General features: G+C 38.1%; 3 protein-coding genes across 3 annotated transcripts; 2 read left to right on the top strand and 1 right to left on the bottom strand.

Annotated features, from left to right (window-relative positions):
* Nucleotides 1-75: 75 nt before the first annotated feature.
* On the top strand, nt 76-3,168 carry LOC139936980 (uncharacterized). The gene is made up of 2 exons (XM_071931878.1): nt 76-140; nt 939-3,168. The coding sequence occupies exon 2, from the start codon at nt 947-949 to the stop codon at nt 1,904-1,906; it is 960 nt and encodes a 319-aa protein (XP_071787979.1). The 5' UTR covers nt 76-140; nt 939-946; the 3' UTR covers nt 1,907-3,168.
* On the bottom strand, nt 2,982-10,769 carry LOC139936982 (huntingtin-interacting protein K-like). The gene is made up of 4 exons (XM_071931882.1): nt 10,506-10,769; nt 9,011-9,066; nt 7,247-7,298; nt 2,982-4,221 (listed from the first exon to the last, which is right to left on the bottom strand). Exons 1-4 carry the CDS (start codon nt 10,656-10,658, stop codon nt 4,126-4,128), a joined length of 357 nt encoding a protein of 118 aa, XP_071787983.1. The 5' UTR covers nt 10,659-10,769; the 3' UTR covers nt 2,982-4,125.
* Nucleotides 10,770-10,884: 115 nt separating this feature from the next.
* LOC139936983 (cytochrome c oxidase subunit 7C, mitochondrial-like) lies at nt 10,885-14,218 on the top strand. Its single transcript, XM_071931884.1, has 3 exons — nt 10,885-11,068; nt 12,052-12,212; nt 12,804-14,218. The coding sequence occupies exons 1-2, from the start codon at nt 10,979-10,981 to the stop codon at nt 12,166-12,168; spliced, it is 207 nt and encodes a 68-aa protein (XP_071787985.1). The 5' UTR covers nt 10,885-10,978; the 3' UTR covers nt 12,169-12,212; nt 12,804-14,218.
* The last annotated feature ends 2,051 nt before the right edge of the window (nt 14,219-16,269 follow it).

Below are 16,269 nucleotides of genomic sequence, written 5' to 3'. Positions count from 1 at the left end.
CCAGTCTAGCTCCTGTACGTACTTCGTATTATTTTATGTACATCTTTGCAGCGTGCAGAGCACCCAACGCCGGGTATTATTTCGCAATCACGAGTTGGATCCACGTCCGTACAGACAGTTTCTGAATCCTTCTTTTGGAGGTATGTACATGTATATCAACTACTAATACAATTTTAAAAAACGCCGTGGAAATGTTTGAATTGTTTTAATGTATGTTTTAATACCAACTGTTTCGAATGTTATTGATGTTTTATTAATAAAATAATTAATAACAATGACGTTATGTTTTGATCACTACGTACGGGTCTGTACTTTCCAGGCTCCATGCATATTATGATGCACGTGTTCATTGTATCCGTGGTTTGAATTTTTTGAATACTAGGCCCCTAAGGGTAGTCTTGGTAGTCTAGCGATATAAACCGGTAAACTGAAAAACAAAACTGTTGTCCCCCTACCCCCCCCCCCCTCGATCCTCACACCACACCCTCTCCCCTCGATCCTCCCCTCCCCTCAATCCTCACCCTCCCACTCTGTTAAGTGCTGATCAACTAAAATGTACAAATATAAAGTTGATAAATAAACAGAAAAACTTCTGAAACCTTCATCCATGATTTCAACATTCTTCTGACATTGAACCATAAATGTAATGTACCCATGGTCATCATGGAGAATCCTTCCTTCATGAGACCGATGGCGATAATGACAAAATTGAGAAAAAAATTAGTACAGTGCCTCAGTTACTGGGTCTAAATGCACTGAGGAGCATGGAGGAAGAAAGTTCTGTAATGACAGGGTTGCCCAAGTATGACTTTATTTTCTCAATAAGATTTATATTTTACCATAACATCTGAAAAAGTGGCAGCTGTGCATCAAGACGCAGAAGAAACATATAGTAGATTCAGTTTTTAACTCAAACAGCACTTGTTTTCTTTCACCAGAGTTAACAATGCCAGCCGTTAAGAGGAAACAACCACCACAATCTGGTCAAAGTGACCAAAATGGTTCAGTCTCCAAGAAGATGAAGAATGGTGCTCAATCATTGAAGCAATCAAAGAGAAGATCAAAGAAAAACAAGAGGAAAAAGGCACGGCAAAAGAAAAAGATGAATCTACCATCAAGACTCTCAAGAATTATTAATTATGGAGCCAAGAAGGCACAGACTTTGCTGACACAGAGAAATGCTACGATCCGTTGTCCGGGAGATGGTGACACAACCAAGGGAACCAAATCAAAGACAAATGGTGATGTGAAACCCTTGCTTGCTAGTCAATCGTCTTCAATCTCCCCCCATGAAAGCAGATTTGAAAGGGGCATTCCAAAAGACAGACTCATAGCCTTGGATTGCGAGATGGTTGGCGTGGGACCACAGGGAAGGATCAGTGCTTTAGCAAGGTGCAGCATCGTCGACTACAACTGTAACGTCCTCTATGATGCATATATCAAACCGGAGCTTGAAATCCTGGATTATCGGACTCCATGGAGTGGCATCCGCAAGCAGGACATGGAGGATGCAATCCCCTTCAGGAAGGCACAGCCTTTGATCCAAGGTATTCTTGACGGGAAGATACTCTGTGGTCATTCCATCAGGTTTGACCTTGCTGTACTACAGATGGGTCACCCTAAGGAGGACATCCGCGATACAAGTATGTACCGAGGGCTCCAGGAACTTGCAGGGTTGACCCTCAGGACCGGTCAACACCCTGGCCTTAAGAAATTGACCAAGTTGCTGTTTGGACACTCGATCCAGAGTGGCGAGCACTGTTCTGTTGAAGATGCCAAAGCAACGATGAATCTGTACAAACTCGTGGAGAATCAATGGGAGGAGGAAAGGATCTCTGTGTTTCCTGAGCGAGATTTTAGGCTAAGCTTTATGGATGATCACTACTGGCCTGATGATTTAGAGTAATACAAATTTTTAAAAACGTTCTTTTGTGTGATTAAAGACACTGGACACTATTGGTAATTGTCAAAGACCAGTCTTCTCACTTTGTGTATCTCAATCTCAACATATGCACAAAATAACAAACCTGTGAAAAATTGGGCTCCCCATTACTCCTTACCAAGTGAGGTTTTATGCTGATAATTATTTTTAGTTATTACCAATAGTGTCCACTGCCTTTAAGTTAACAATAAATTTGAAAATATTATCTTGCTACAAACTATCCTGGATGAGCCTGGGGATACAGCATGTTTGCACGGAGCCCGTCTCTCATTTATTGTACATTGTACAACATTAACACAGAATCCAAATTCGACATCATTGCTGCACAGACTAGATGATATTAAAAAAAAAAGATAAACAACGTGATGGCATTCAAATACACTATAATAAGTGTATTTCAGGCATGATTTTCTTCCTATTAAAGTCTGATTATAGATTTTTTGTCCCTGAAAAAAAAAAAATTGTGATTAAAGGAACACGTTTCTTTGGATCGGCCGAGTTGGTCTTTTAAAAGCGTTTGTAACCGTTTATTATAAAATGCATATGGGTAGAAAGATGTAAAAATAGAAAACAATGATCTACACTCCCCCGAAATTGCACGGTTTTCCTTACTAACACGGTCGGCCATTTCTGGGAGTCAAATTTTTGACTCCTATAATTATGGCCAGCTGTGTTAGTTCACACAGTAAAAGGAAAACCACGCAATCTCCAGGCAAACTTGTGTGGATCATTGTATTCTACTTTTAAAACATCTTTCCAACCATGCATTTTATAAAAAAATGGTTACAAACGCTTTTCAAAGACCAACTCGTCCGATCCAAGGCAACGTGTTCCTTTAAGTAGTCTGAGAAGTCTATTACATTCTGCACCATGTGTACATGTGTAGGTCAGCCCTGATAAATACTTGGTTATAATATTCCTACTTTTTTCCAAGGGTCAAACATGCCTGATATTTAGAATGGCATCACTTCACTTTATATGGTGTACACATAGTACTATGAATTATATCACTTGAATAACTTATTATGTCAGAACATGGTTAATTTCTAAAAACTCAAATGTTTTAATGAACTGGTTCAATTGCAGTACAGTACAAAACTGTTTGGTATTTAATTGTACAAAATAATAAAAACAGAGATGATGTTGAAAAGAAAAGAAAACACAAAGCGTCATGTGCTGTGTTAACTTAATATCTGTCCTATGATAAAGGATTTCAACAAAGCCCCATACTCAACAGAGGCAATGATCGCCGTTGCCCCCTGGGCCCAATTTCATAGAGCTGCTAAGCACAAAAAATTGCTAAGCATGAAATTTCTTCCTTGATAAAAACAAGATAAGCAAACAACAGCTGAATACCAGTAACAAGCAATATGCAACAAATGGAAATTTAGTCGATAATCCTGTTATTATGAAGGAAGAAATTTCATGCTAAGCAAATTTTGGTGCTTAGCAGCTCTTTGAAATTTGGCCCTGGTCATTGCCCCAGTGCTTGGACCCCATGAAATGCTCCAAACGAAATTCACATTTTCCTCATACAAGAGGTGCCCTTTAACCTGTTAATTGACGGGGGAGTTATAATTAAATTGATAAACCCTTGATCCAGACCTGGGTACCGAAGAACTGGAACCGATGTCATCAAACTTTTCTCAAGACATGAGAGACTTGTGGAAGGGGGGTATTTGAAAATGTCAAAGATTGAAATAAAAGACTGCAAATAGTTCTCTGGGAGCATGGCACCTCGTCTAATCTGTGATTTGCTGCAGTTGATCCTCATACAAGCTGATTCCAGGAAGTGATTAAAGGCAGTGAACACTATTGGTAATTACTCAAAATAATGATCAGCATAAAACCTTTTTTGATTACGAGTACACGTATGGGGAGAGGTTGATAGTACAAAAACATTGTGAGAAACAGCTCTTTCTGTAGTGATGTAGTTTTCGAGAAAGAAGTTTAGAATTTGAGGTCTCGAAATCAAGCATCAGAAAGCACACAACTTCGTTAGACAAGGGTGTTTTTTCTTTCATTATTATCTCGCAACTTCAACGACCGATTGAGTTCACATGTTTGTTGTTTTATGCATGTGTTGAGATACACCAACTGTGAAGACTAGTCTTTGACAATTACCAATAGTGTCCACTGTCTTTAAGGAGAATGGATTATCCCTCTGCTGTACATGTACATCTTCAGTTAGTCAACTGTATTAAAGCTTCCACAAGGTTCCCTTTGTTCTCTCTCAAACTCCTTTCAGCTACTGTTCTGCTGATCTCCAGCTCTTGTATCTATAAGAAGTCAAACGTCACATTTGAAATTATGCTAGCTGACTTAGTTCTCGATTTACGGTCATGGTATTGATAGGGAAAGAACCTTGGCCTGAATAATGTCTGGTATAATGACTTGCTTAAAGCCATTGGACCCTTTCGGTTCTGAAAAAAAAAAAAAAAGTTCACAGATTTACAAATAACTTACAGGGTTTACAAAAGGCAATGGTGAAAGACTTCTCTTGAAATATTATTCCATGAAATGCTTTACTTTTTGAGAAAACAGCAAAACAATATAAATTCTCGTTAACGAGAATTACGGATTTATTTTAAACACATGTCATGACACGGCGAAACGCGCGGAAACAAGGGTGGGTGTTTCCGTTGTTTTCTCCCGACTCCGATGACCGATTGAGCTTAAATTTTCACAGGCTTGTTATTTGATATAGAAGTTGTGGTACACAAAGTGTGGGCCTTGAACAACACTGTTTACCGAAAGGGTCCAAAAAAAAATCACAGATTTACAAATAACTTACAGGGTTTACAGAAGGTCATGGTAAAAGACTTCTCTTGAAATATTATTCCATGAAATGCTTTACATTTGAGAAAACATTAAAACAATTATCAATTCTCGACAACGAGAATTACGGATTATAGTAAACACCATGTCATGACACGGCGAAACGTGCGGAAACAAGGGTGGGTTTTCCCGTTATTTTCTCCCGACTCCGATGACCGATTGAGCCTAAATTTTCACAGGTTTGTTATTTTATGCATATGTTGCGATACACGAAGTGTGGGCCTTTGGACAATACTGTTTACCAAAAGTGTACAATGGCTTTAATCACAAATTCACACTTAAATTTCAATTCCTCAGACTAGAGACACTTACATGTACCAATAGCGTTTTGTGATTTGTGGCAAGCTTTAGCGCAGTTTATGTAAGAGTCAACAACCACCTATACACACCCTGAACTAATGTGTTTGGCACAATGGTACAGGGTTTGTTCATCTGGAGGTTGTCAGGCCGTCACACTAGAGAAAGTACAAATATGCACTACAGTAGACTACTATTATGTTACTTATCACCAGAACCATGTAACATAGCAACTGTCTCTAGTTTGAGGAATTCAAATTGAAACAGTAACTTTTGACTAAGCAAGTTCAAATCTAATAAGCCACTTCGGAATGTCAGTGGCGCATGTCTGTTACTGCTGACAACGAACTCTGTCTATCTCCCGTGACCTTTTGACAATACCCTGGTATTGTCAAAAGGTCACGGAAGATAGACAGAGTCTGTTGTCAGCAGTAACAGACATGCGCAGCTGGAACTACGAAGTGGCTTATTCACGTTAGCCTTTATTTATTGCTAAACAAATTCATTTTTAATCTGCTGAATTAAGACAGTAACAGATTGTTGTACTGTTAAACTTCATAGTAATAACGCTCAAGTAGACTGCATCATGCATTGCACAACACAACCCCTGCTTTTGTAAAGACGCAACCTTTGGAACAAAATGTAAATAGTTCCAAAAAGATGTGTTGCTCAATAGCGAAGTTATTGCGGAATTAATGTGTGCCTTTGATTGATGAACTACTTAGATGCAGGGGAGGATGTGACATAAAACAAAATAATTACTGTTTTGCATTCAGGCAAATGAGAGAAAATTTGTGTTCTTTGAGAGATGGATTATTTCATTGAACTCGATGTCTCACAACTGCACTATTAAACATTTATTATTTGTAGGGTACTGGTATTTTTTTTTCTTCTTTCGATCCATACAAAACCAGAACTTCATCAATGAAGAAACTTTAGTATGGCTAAAATTTTGAAATACATACTGAAATCCTGTGAGAATAAAAGACAGCCCTCCCCCTCCCCCTCCCCCCCCCGGCCCCTCCCAACCAAAGAAAACTTTAACACACAAGTTTTCTCCCTTTTTAAATTATGAAGTTTTTTTTTAAGGTTACAAGTTAATGGTTTAGTGTTAAAGGAACACGTTGCCTTGAATCGGTCGAGTTGGTCTTTGAAAAGCATTTTTAACCGTTTTTTATAAAATGCATATGGGTAGAAAGATGTTGTAAAAGTAGAATACAATAATCCACACAAACATGTCTCGAAATTGCGTGGTTTTCCTTTTACCTCGTCGACTAACACGTCGGCCATTTATGGGGGTAAAAATTTTGACTCCCATAAATGGCCGACCGTGTTAGTTCTCACAGTAGAAGGAAAAACCACGCAATTTCGAGGCAAACTTGTGTGGATCATTGTATTCTACTTTTAAAACATCTTTCCAACCAAATGCATTATATACAAAACGGTTACAAACGCTTTTGTTTTGACCAACTCGTCCGATCCAAGGCAACGTGTTCCTTTAAGGTTTTGGGTTTGTATTAGCTTTAGGGATAATGCTTTAGAGTTTAGGGTTTAGGATCAGATTGAGGTGTGCCGCACTGATGAAGGCACCTTGCCTAACACACAATTGTTCTTCATTTCTTCTCATTGCACTTTTATTCTGCCTTTTGGACAGAAGAAAGGCATGATATTTTAGTCCTTGGAAAAAAAAAGTGGAACATTTTATTAAGAGCGGGCTGACCTGAAGACTTTTCAGGCCATTTTATCACAATTTCCTGAACAAGAAAAATAAGGAATCAAACTCGAAGGGTGTATGTACTTTTTGTAGGACAAAAAAACACAATGTCCACAGATTTACACTTAACTTACACAGTTTGAAGATAGCAATAGTAGAAAGCTTCCCAGAAAATATTACGTGCTGAGGTGCAGTAGTTTTTGGGAAATGAGTTAAACAATGTCATGAAAATTGTTTTCGTTGCGATGGACATTATTTTAAGCATTTACAAACGCAAGTTCATGAAAACATTGTTTTACTCATTTCTCAAAAACTACAGCACCTCAGTAAGTGATATTTGATGGGAAGCTTTCCATTATCATTATCTTCAAACCCTGTAAGTTTAATGAAAATCTATGGACATTTTGAAAAAGTACCCAACCCCTTTAAGTAGGAAGACTTTAAACTGCACTTACAATAAGATCAACATCTCCTTTCTTGATAACAACTTTGGCCAGCTCTCGTTCTCTGTAGTTATAAAATAACAAAAACAACTTTCATAAAATAAAACAACAGACAGAAAGCTGCTTTTTAAAAAAGTGACATCTGCCACAGTTTATTCAATGTAAAAAGTACATAATTATTGGCAAGCATTTTAAGAAAGTCATTTTGAAAATTTGAGTCTAAATTTAGCAAGACGTGTATAATATATAATAATAATAATAACAGCATTTATAAAGCGCCATATTATCCAAAAAATTGCTCAAAGGCGCTGACAAACATAACAGGTTGTATTATGTACACTTTCAGTGTTTGTAAGAACAACAGAATGTGAAAAAACCTGACTTTGCTTAGAGTGACGTATCTGGGGCCAATTTCATAAGCCGGCTTAAGCAGAGCAACAGTGCTCAACAAGTTTAAATGTTAATCACATAATAAGCAAAAAACCAGTCTTAACATTGTATTCTAGTAGGTGACCTCATAGTAAGTGTTTCATGTTAAGTGTCTGTGCTTTCCTGTTCAGCTCTCACAGCAGTTCAACCAAACCTAAATGTTGTCATGCTGTCTCAAACTTAACAAAAAATTCAATTTTACTTTCCTACTGCAACTTGGATTTGTTTTGTAATTGGTAAATGATTCACGCACTTTGACGACATTGTTGAAATCAAACTATGAAATTAGCCCAGGGGTGGATTTCACAAAGAGTTAAGACTAGTCTTATCTCTAGTTAGGACAAGTTACTCGTCCTAACTTAGGACTAGCCATACGTTTTTCATATCTCCTAGAACTAGTCCTAAGTTAGGACTAGTCCTAACTCTTTGTGAAATCGACCCCAGGCCTGATTCAACATGTAAATTTACTATTTAGCAGGGCCTGTAAATTTAAAAGTACACCTTTCTGGCTGTTACTATGACCATTTCTCTCTCCAAAATGTCACTAACTTTGTACTTAAAGGCAGGGGACACTATTGGTAATTGCTCAAAATAATTATTAGCATATAACCTTTCTTGGTGACGAGTAATGGGGAGAGGTTGATGGTATAAAACATTGTGAAAAACGGCTCCCTCTAAAGTGCCATAGTTTTTTAAAAAGAAGTAATTTTCCACAAATTTTATTTCGAGACCTCAGATTTAGAACTTGAGGTCTCGAAGTCAACCATCTAAACGCACACAACTTCGTGTGACAAGAGTGTTTTTTCTTTCAACATATCGCAACTTCGATGAACCATTGCGCTCAAATTATCACAGGTTAGTTATTTTATGCACATGTTGAGAATGAGATACACCAACTGTGAAGGCTAGTCTTTGACAATTACCAAGTCCACTGCCTTTAAAGGAACACGTTGCCTTGGATCGGACGAGTTGGTCAAAACAAAAGCGTTTGTAACCGTTTTTTATAAAATGCATATGGTTGGAAAGATGTTTTAAAAGTAGAATACAATGATCCACACAAGTTTGCCTCCAAATTGCGTGGTTTCCCTTCTACTGTGCGAACTAACATGGTCGGCCATTTATGGGAGTCAAAATTTTGACCCCCATAAATGGCCGACGTATTAATCGACGAGGTAAAAGGAAAACCACGCAATTTCGAGGTATGTTTGTGTGGATCATTGTATTCTACTTTTACAACATCTTTCTACCCATATGCATTTTATAAAAAACGGTTACAAACGCTTTTCAAAGACCAACTCGACCGATCCAAGGCAACGTGTTCCTTTAAGCAAACCTACACTTATTTACCTTTCTATTTTCTCAGAACTTTCTTGAGATCTCCTCTGGTCCAACGCTGCTAGTGCCTTTTATAATGAAAACAAAAAGGGAAGAAAAGAAAATATGTTATCACAACAATTCTCAGACTACTTTATGAAAAAAAAACCAAGAAACTAAAATGAATATTTTTTACCTAGGACAGTTTAAAACCAAAAGACAAACAACCAAGCAAAAGTTTTTCAGAATTACGCTAATTAGCAAAAGCTTGAATGATGCATCACAAGATTTGACATTTTGTGTTTCCACGAAATGTAATGTCGTAAACCACACGTATGATTTTGCATCTGTGATGTAGTACAACTTTTATGATTTTTCATGATCCTTTTGAAATTTAATCTTTTCACAAGAAATTACATCTGGCTGCATCGGTTTGTACAACAAGCAGCCTGGCCTGGAGTGTGTGCATATCATGTGATTTTGTTTTTTTTGACGTAAAAATAACTCATCAAAACAGCTACAAGATTAAATGAAAACACAAGTGCAGCTCAGACAGTTCAGTCAGTATTATTAGAACAACTGCAGAAGAAGTCAGCAATATTTTTATAAAGTTTTTTTTTTTAAAGATAGTAATTTTTCACGAAATTGATTTTGAGACCTCAGATTTAGAACTTGAGGTCTCAAAATCAACCATCTAAACGCACACAACTTTGTGCTTAATCAGCTACCATAACAAGTGCTTGTGCCACAGTGTTTACTAATAAATAAGGTTCAACCCATTTTGTATTGTATAAGTTGTTAATTTTTAAGAATCTTTGAGTGATATTGCTTGGTGCCGAGTTTGTCGGTCAAAAAAAAAAGAGTCGGTGCCGCATGTATGGTGTATATTACTAAAATATATGGTTTACTGCTTTTCAGAAACGCAATGCAATATGTTTCTATGCAGGGATAACTTTCCGTATGGCGCCACCACTTTTTCACTCATTTTTACAAAAAGGGATATCTCAATGACGTAAATTAGATACTATATTATTTCATATCGATTGAAAAAGTGGTGGCGCCATACGGAAACTTTTCCCTATGCAGTTTCTACGACTTGCGCACGCAATGACTATACCTTTGTGTGGGTTCAACAGCGCCCTCTCTTGATATTTTGCTATTCGCGATTAACCTTATTATGTATGGTGCTGACTTTCTTGGTGCTGAGTGGGTGCCGAGTTTGCAAGGTGCCGAGATTGCGAGGTGTCGAGTTTGCAAGGTGCTGAAGTGTCCGGTATTCACAAAATACTCCCGCAAGCACCTTTCCCGCCGCGTAACTTTTTGTTTACAATACGCATTAACGTAATATTTTTATTTCATGAAAGTTTACTACATAATTTTCAAAGATGGGACAAATCGAAACAATTTTCCAATATGACCACAGTTCTTGCCTGTCAGAGAAGCATTGGTCTTGGAAATTGAATGCATTGTGATTGAAATTGAATGGAATGTCCACCACACACTCTCACAAACTACACTGCTCACTCACATTGGTAAGGCGCTGACCAGTGATTTCTGTTTCCTCGGCATAGTCCGTCACTCTCTCTAAATCTGCTGCCCCGCTGTCGTGTTTCTTGGCTCTGGGAACAGCCGAGTTGGCCTCCAAATCATCGGCATCGTGATCATTTTCATTTTGAGACATATTTCAACCTTACTGTGCTGAGGAAAAAACAAACAACCGATGTCCTTGTTTGGATCGTACACACACGTGAAATATCTTTTCAGTTTTCGTTTCATCACCAGTCAAACACGAGAGGGCGTTGTTTAGAATGGATTTACACGGGCGATTCACGCCCGATTGTGCGGATAATTGGGCTACTTCTTGTTAAGTATTTCCACGAAGGACTCTACAATTTGGGCGTATAGTGGAAACGCAACGGGATATACCGGGGGACGGACAGATACAAATTAGTGGAAAGAGGCGAAGTGAAGTTGAAGAAGACTGAAAAATTACCAGAAAAAATGGCTTTGGGACGGATAACCACTTTAGCGTGTCGAAGTTTCAGCACATCGGTGATACGGAGAGCAGGCTACGGGGAAGGACCTGGCAGTGTAAGGCTGTTAAAAAATTGTATAAATACTACCAATTTGGATTTTATTTTTAGACTTTTTTCCCCGGCCGGCCGCGCCGGCTTCGGTCGGTTCGGTCTGTCGATAGAATTTTTAAAATTCATGGTCAGACCATAGAGCTATAGCTCTATGGGTCAGACCTAAAAAATGGTAGGCGATATGGGCAAGGACATGAACACATTGCAATTTTATCAATTACAATGATTGTTTTAAAAGTCATGGATGAATTGTATAATCTTTCTAAATGTTTAAGTTTAAATGTAGAAATTATTAAATTAAACTTAAAGATCTGGAACCGACATGACCGAACTCCCGAAGACATGACCGAACTCCGAAGAGTCTTCGGTTCCAGAACTTTAATTTAATATTTTTCTGCATTTTTTCTTCTTCAACTTGAATGAAGAACGACAAATACCGTAGGCCTGCAAAAAGTACGCTCTCATTAAATTATATAAATAATAATTCAATATTATTATTATTAACTTAAAAAACAGTAGATTATCAATTATCGATGCTCATCACAGGTTCAGAGCCCAGCTACATGGCTCTGCTTACCACTGAATTCCTCGCTTACGATCACCATTTGCTGCTAGCTGCAAGCGCCGAATTTGTGCGCTAGCCTTGTAAGCATAGAATGCCTAGTACAGTAGTAACAAGGAGTACGTGCGCACACGCAGAAGCCCAAATTCTCGGCTAAAATACGCTTGAATGATGTCAGCACAGAATTCCCTGCTTTGCTTACTTAAAGGTAAGCAGACAGAGCTGTAAAATTGGCCCTGATTTCATTAATTCAAAAGCTTTGGATCATAAAAGTTATTAATAAGCCCTGCGCTGCGGTTTAGTTTGTTTTGGGATCAAATAGTTGCCACACAAAAGTTTTGAGAATCATGGCTTTGCATAAATTTATCACAATTATAATAAAAACTGCCAAACATTTATTTGTTGTCTACGTTTTAATCCTACAGAATGTACCGTTTCAAATCAAGAACAAGTGGCGTCTACTTGCTGTGATGACTGCCTTCTTTGGCTCAGGATTTGCTGCTCCATTCGTTCTGGTTCGTCACCAGCTCAAGAAGAAGTAGATGTTGTGTAGTGTTATTTACACACTTTTGATAATATATATTTGGTAAGTTCATTACAATCTGGAATGAAGTTAGTAAAGACCTAAAATGTGTATCAGACCTGTCTGTTTTTGAAAGTGCAAGGGCACCAGAGGTATTTTCTACACGGTGAAGGCATCCTATGACTTTATGAGAAAATTGTAAATTTCTGTTGGAGCATTTCAAGGGCAACAAGGCAATGACCAGGGGGCATGGAGGCAAACACCTTTGTTGCAGTCGTGAAGTATCAGGCCTGGTGTAATTTGACAAATCAGGAAACCTAATAAGACTCGTGGAGAAAATTAATCTGATTGGCCTGACGCTCTTATTTCAAGAATCTAGGTCTGATTTGAAGCACTAGAATTGGCGTACGAAAAACCACAAAATGTGTTAAATACTTGTACCAACTTGGTCAGGGAAGTTTGAAATATGACGAGACTCTACTCCAAACTGTTGGTGATAATTTTACTTGTTTATGTTAATACAATTATTGTAATCAATGTTACCCGCTTGTATAGCATGTTAAGATATACATAGACTAACATTAGTTTCTAGTCTAGTAAATATAACTGTTCTACATAATTAACTTCTTTCACCATCTCTCTTTCCCTTGTCAGGTTTGATTTTGTGGATTAATGGAGCAACATCTACCACCAGACGATGAGTGAGCAGATCATCCTTTGTCGTCAGAAATTCTAGCTCTTGGCCTTTTCCTTCTGAGGAACTCTCAAGATGTGCTTCAGGAGAAACAAGCCTTTAACTCCATTGACAATTCTAAAAAATCATTGGGATTCTGCCCATGGGTGTCCAAGACGCAAACTTTGAAGTAAAAACAAAAATAACATTCTGCACCTAATCTGGAAATTAAGGTTCTATAGATGCATTTCAGTGGGTGTAAATGTCTTCCTTAAGACATCCCATTAGCTTTATAGTGTGTTCAAAGTGGCCATTAATCTATGTGCATTGGTCCGATATGCAAACTTGTTCATGTACATGGGGAGAATCCTGAAGATGTTAGTTATTAAACAAGGGTCTAATTTCATGGGACTGCTTACGCAGACAATTTTTTGCTTCAGGGTCTTCTGCGAAGCAAAACTTGGCAGGGAACCAGTCATAGACGGTAAATGTGGCATGATAATTTGGCTGGCTGTTCTGGTGAGGCAAAATTGTTTCTTATTTGGCCCCTTTTTGTGAAATTGGTCCCAGATGTCGAGAATGCAAAGAGTTAAGTTTCTGTTTGAAGAGTTGAACAGAGAGATCATTTATTCCTTGAAAATTATTTAGGGTTCATTCACTCCTAAATTGCATGAGTTGTTGCTTCAGAAGGTGTGTTGTGAAATTTCAGATAGTTTGATTTTGTTTATCACATCAGTATTGAAACAAAGTAAATTTAGGTTTGAAATATATATAGTGACTTTCACAGTTACTCACTAGAATTCACATCAAATTCATTCGTCCACAGTTATTTCAATGTTGTAATTATCAGTTGATGATACATCTATTGGTCTGGCATAACAAAACCGTAATCAAATTTTTAGAATGAAGTTAAATTTGTATTAAGGAATCTAAAGATCACATTTCTTGCAAGGCCTCGTCCATTCTTCTAAAATTGTTCAAAATGTGAAGAATATACTTTGGGTTCTAAAATTTGAAACTTAATTACTGACCAGGAAGTAAACAAGAACATTCAGTTATTGTCTTTGGCACTAGAGGACCACACAGGTATTGAGTATGTCTAAATTTACAGCTGTTTATCGAAAGTTAAAAATTCCAAAGCTTGTTTTCCACAAATACAATTTGATTTACTTTTTTTTTGTTTTACCCATTTGAGGAATTCAAGATAGTTAACTCACGTTATACAAACATTAGCACTGTTAAAAAGAGGTACTGCTTCATAAATTCCTGTACAACAACCTTCCCGCTACAAAGAGGTAATTTGTGATCTTGTTATAACCAGAGTTGACTGTACTTTCAATGAATGTACAGAAAGACTAGCTTTTCAAAATGTGAAATTAAAGTTTGATTCACACAACATTACCAGATTGTGATTTTATTTGTCTGTCGTGTCCAAGGGGAGCTAGTTCATCAGATGTACACCGTAGAAATTACTGTGCTGGTGCATGTTTTGGAGACTCAATGCAGGATTGTAGATGTCGAGAGGTTTTTACTGGAAGTTAAAGGAACACATTGCCTTGGATCGGTCGAGTTGGTCTTTGGAAAGCGTTTGCAACCGTTTTTTATAAAATGCATATGGCTGGAAAGATCTTGTAAAAGTAGAATACAATGATCCACACAAACATGCCTCAAAATTGCGTGGTTTTCCCTTTACCTCGTCGACTAACACGTCGGCCATTTATGGGGGTCAAAATTTTGACTCCCATAAATGGCCGAACGTGTTAGTTCGCACAGTAGAAGGAAAACCACGCAATTTCGAGGCAAACTTGTGTAGATCATTGTATTCTACTTTTAAAACATCTTTCCAACCATATGCATTATATAAAAAACGGTTACAAACGCTTTTGTTTTGACCAACTCGTCCGATCCAAGGCAACGTGTTCCTTTAAGTCTGTTACCAGACCAATGTTGGTGACCAATGTTGATCTCAAATTTGCATCGGGTCGGGGATAAAGAAAATTAGGCCGTGTCCGAAACGACGACTTTGGCTACAGCTACGTCTAGATCAGCGCGTCGACCAGTGTTGAAGAATAGGCAGACGCGCGCGATCTAGCCGTAGCTGTAGCCGAAGTCGCCGTTTCGGACATGGCCTTAATTTTGGTTTTTACCCATACACCCATGTGTGTTATTAGCACTGAGTACACAGTGCTAACACACATCGGTGTATGGGTAAAAACCAAAATTAATAATGTTGATCTCGATGAAAATAAACTTAGTTGACACTTTTCTTGACTTTGTGCAGTACACGGTCTTAAACCAAGCCTAAAGCCTGGTTCATACTTCCTGCAAATGCGATCAAATTTGTTGATGCCATAAGGCGTTTTTTGAAACGACTGTTTCAAAGGAGTTGAGCACAATGAATAAACAGATACAAATTATGTGTTTCACATTCTCAAGAAGTATGAAACGGGCTTTACTGGGCAGGTAGATTGGTTGCAGTTTGGTTGGAACACCTACATCACCCAGGTACAACTAAACTTGCAGAAAACCAATGGCTTAACATTTCTGGTTGGGGAATCCAATGTATGTACCTGATGTGGATTCGAATATGATGATTTGCCTTATTCATGCCAAAGAAACTAATTTGGGGACAACTCCAATTTACAATTTCTGAGTTTTGGCACAAAAACTTGGAAAGTATAGACGATGTGTCCTACATATAAACTGCCCTCTACTGACAAAACACTGTATACGTCATGTTTCGCCGGGGAAAAAGACGCGTAATCATGGTAAGATTGCATACACTTTCTAGCTGGCTGCCAAAACACAAGGGTTTTGCCCGGCGGTATGCGCGGGGATAATGTTATGGTTTTGAGTGACGTCAGAGGTCACATCGTCTATACATCCTTTTTACAAAAGGGGGTGCGTTTACAATTATATAATCATTGAATGTGCAGTAAAACCTGCCTGGGGTAGTCAGCAGCCACACTGTTTTGAGCATTATTAAATCAAGTCCACTGGTTTGAAAAGGAATGACATGTACGTGAAGATAACAGGTGAAAAGGATGTTTTACTTAAGCCTCTGTGATTTTAATTGAGCTTTCCCATGATTCTTGATCATGATTTGCTTCACTTCAACCAGGTGTACAGAGAGTGGCTTCCAATCAGCCTATTCGGAGTTGCAGCTGCGCATGTCCGTTACTGCTGACAACGCTACTTGTCTATCTCCCGTGACCTTTTGACAATACCAGCGGGTTAAAAGGTCTCGGGAGATAACCAATTTGTGTTGTCAGCAGTAAGAGACATGCGCAGCTACAATTCCGAATAGGCTTATGGCCAAGATGGTCATTTGTTGAAGAAAAAGAAAGTCACTAAAGCATGTACAAGTCGTGATGTACACATACATGCATTGTGATGTAGCTGTTCATGAACATGCATCATTAAAAGAATCTCAGCAAACACCGATTC

Source organism: Asterias amurensis, chromosome 5, assembly GCF_032118995.1.
Source record: "Asterias amurensis chromosome 5, ASM3211899v1".
NCBI lineage: Eukaryota > Metazoa > Echinodermata > Asteroidea > Forcipulatida > Asteriidae > Asterias > Asterias amurensis.
Note: the sequence above shows the minus strand (reverse complement) of the source record. Positions and strands in the feature narration are given on the sequence as shown.

What these genes read in the sequence shown, in the direction of transcription:
- LOC139936980 (XM_071931878.1), top strand. Translation starts at nt 947, where the DNA reads ATGCCAGCCGTTAAGAGGAAACAACCACCACAATCTGGTCAAAGTGAC.
- LOC139936982 (XM_071931882.1), bottom strand. Translation starts at nt 10,658, where the DNA reads ATGTCTCAAAATGAAAATGATCACGATGCCGATGATTTGGAGGCCAAC. An exon ending in CTGGTCAGCGCCTTACCAAT is followed by an intron (nt 9,067 to 10,505) that starts GTGAGTGAGCAG and finishes TCATTATAAAAG; the next exon opens with GCACTAGCAGCGTTGGACCA. An exon ending in AAGGAGATGTTGATCTTATT is followed by an intron (nt 4,222 to 7,246) that starts GTAAGTGCAGTT and finishes GACTTCTTATAG; the next exon opens with ATACAAGAGCTGGAGATCAG.
- LOC139936983 (XM_071931884.1), top strand. Translation starts at nt 10,979, where the DNA reads ATGGCTTTGGGACGGATAACCACTTTAGCGTGTCGAAGTTTCAGCACA. An exon ending in ACGGGGAAGGACCTGGCAGT is followed by an intron (nt 11,069 to 12,051) that starts GTAAGGCTGTTA and finishes TTAATCCTACAG; the next exon opens with AATGTACCGTTTCAAATCAA.